The sequence below is a fragment of the Eriocheir sinensis genome, chromosome 11 (genome assembly GCF_024679095.1).
Source record: "Eriocheir sinensis breed Jianghai 21 chromosome 11, ASM2467909v1, whole genome shotgun sequence".
Lineage (NCBI taxonomy): Eukaryota > Metazoa > Arthropoda > Malacostraca > Decapoda > Varunidae > Eriocheir > Eriocheir sinensis.
This window is the reverse complement of record NC_066519.1, coordinates 6,431,684-6,434,274: the sequence shown is the minus strand read 5'-3', so window position 1 is coordinate 6,434,274 and position 2,591 is coordinate 6,431,684. Positions and strand designations below refer to the sequence as shown.

At 47.1% G+C, this 2,591-nt stretch overlaps 1 protein-coding gene across 1 annotated transcript; it reads left to right on the top strand.

Annotated features, from left to right (window-relative positions):
- Window positions 1–333: 333 nt before the first annotated feature.
- LOC126997124 (uncharacterized) lies at window positions 334–2,265 on the top strand. The gene has a single exon (XM_050858181.1). It carries the CDS (start codon window positions 334–336, stop codon window positions 2,263–2,265), a length of 1,932 nt encoding a protein of 643 aa, XP_050714138.1.
- The last annotated feature ends 326 nt before the right edge of the window (window positions 2,266–2,591 follow it).

Here is a 2,591-nt window from a genome sequence, read left to right as displayed (position 1 = left end):
ACATCATGCTCAGACATCACCCACAAATTCCGGAAAGAACTTGTGGAACGACAACTCCAAGAAAAACAGCTGCTTGTTCATCAGCTGAAAGAACAACAACAGAAGCTCATGAACACGTGGAAAGAAACTGACGTTCCCGAAGATCTGAGGAAAGCACTCAACGACGAACTATACAGACTGAGGCTACAACATCAAAAAGGAGTGGAAGCTACAAGTACCCGCAAACTTTCAAAACTGTACGGTGGAAATATCAAGCTCCCTAAACAGACAAGCGGATATATAAACCTCGTACCAACCCTCGAACTCACCCACGATCAGCAAGAGCTTCTCAACATGGGATTAAACTGCCACTTTATGACTAAGCCTCGCAAACACCGGAAGCGTCTTGAACTCGAAGCCCTACTAGATAGTATCCAAAACTTAGAAAAAGATGGAAAAGTTGAAACTTCAAACGAACTTCAAGCATCCATAATCGCTGAGGCCTCCAAGCAAAGAGGACACTACCAAAGCAGACAACTAGAAAAGAGACACCGAGAGGCAGCCAAACAGCTACGCAGCAAAGAAGAAATTATAATCCGAAGAGCAGACAAGACCGCAGCATTTGTAATCATGGCGAAAGAAGAATACCTCAGCAAAATGGACACCATACTCTCCGACACCTCCAAATTCAAGAAAATACGCCGCAATCCTACAGAAGACATAAAGAAGAAAATCAACGCCACCTGCAGAGCCATCAACATCGCTACAAAGAGCACACGCTTTCCGAAGCTGACCGGGGAGTTTTCTCCCGGGTACGCCTACGGCAACGTAAAAACACACAAGACAGGAAACCCACTCCGCCCCATCATCTCCCAGATCCCGACAGCCACCTACACCGTCGCCAAGAAACTCAACGAAATCCTCGCCCCGTTCACCCCGATGAGCCACGCCCTAACGTCCACCAATGACTTCCTGGAGATCCTAAGAACTGCCCCACCTGCCGAAAACCACATCATTGCTTCTCTCGATGTCGAGAGTCTGTTCACCAACGTGCCCGTGAACAGGACTATCCAGATCATCATGGACCGCGTCTACAGATGTGAAGAGACGGAACCCCTAGACATACCGGAAGAGGACCTACGCACACTCTTAGAGATATGCACTAAAGAAGCTCCCTTCACCTGCCCCCGCGGAGATATGTACTGCCAAGTGGATGGTGTTGCTATGGGAAGCCCTCTTGGTGTGCTCTTCGCCAACTTCTTCATGGGAACCATCGAATCCATGGCCCTCAAGGACCAACAACCCTCCATCTACGCCCGATACGTCGACGACATATTTATCAGAGTGAAAAACATAGATGAACTACAGAAACTTAAGCAGCAGCTCAGCAACATCTCCGGCCTCAACTTTACCTTTGAAGAATCACAAGAAGGACGCCTGCCATTCCTCGACGTACTAGTATCTCCACAAGACTCAGGATTCAACACCTCAGTGTATATCAAACCAACAAACACAGGACTTTGCCTCAACGGAAACAGCGAGTGCCCGCAACGCTACAGAAGATCCACAATCAATGCATACATACGGCGAGCGATCTCACACAGCTCAACATGGAAGAATTTGCATAACGAATTGGAAAGAATTACACAAGTCCTTGTAAATAACGGCTACCCAAACAGTGAAGTGACCCAGGCCATCAACTGCGCCCTAGAGAAATGGTACAACCCTGCAACCACCTCTGCAAACCAAAACAACATCAATCTCTACTACAGGAACTACATGTCCACCGAGTACAAGACAGATGAAAGAGTGATCAAAGATATCATCCACAAGAATGTGAAACCAACAAACGCAGACCAAACCATATCACTCATCATCTACTACAAGACCTCCAAAACAGCCAACCTACTAATCAAGAACCGCCAAACACCACCACCGGCACCTCTTCAGGAAGACCATGTCATCTACGAGCACACCTGCGCTATTGAGGACTGTGGGCCTCATACATACATCGGGATGACACGGACAAAACTGACTAGGCGCTTAACATGCCACCTACAAAATGGTGCTATCAAGAACCATTACACAGTCAAGCACAAGGAAACCTTAGCACGCAGCCACCTAGAAGATTCAACGAAAATACTTGACAAGGAAACTGACCCACGCCGACTGTTGTTCCTGGAAGCCCTCTACATTGAAGATCTAGGGCCAACGATGAACACTCAAGCCCAAGATCTGCAAATCTTACCAACGCAGAAGAGAAGTAACAGAAAAAACAACACCTAGGCACCTGCGCAGCGAGGGACGCCGCGCAGCATTTACCGCGCTACTTGTACACGCCACACCGGCCAATCACAAGCAAGAACGCGCATATAAAAGGAGCAACCCAGACGACCCAGCTCCATTCAGCCTGAAGATGTTCCCTAGGCAGGAACGAAACGTTGCAACCAACAACCCAACTTTTGGACAGCTCCTCGGGGCTTTAGACACCGTCAAAAGAGAGTTGATAAGACTAATAGAAAAAACGCAGCAGAAGCTGAATAATGCAGAAACAGCAGTTTCATTCAATCTCGTATGCTTAAAAGAGAATATATATATATATATATATATAT

Bases quoted from the DNA above. Each gene is read 5' to 3' on its own strand.
- LOC126997124 (XM_050858181.1), top strand. From the start codon at position 334: ATGGGATTAAACTGCCACTTTATGACTAAGCCTCGCAAACACCGGAAG.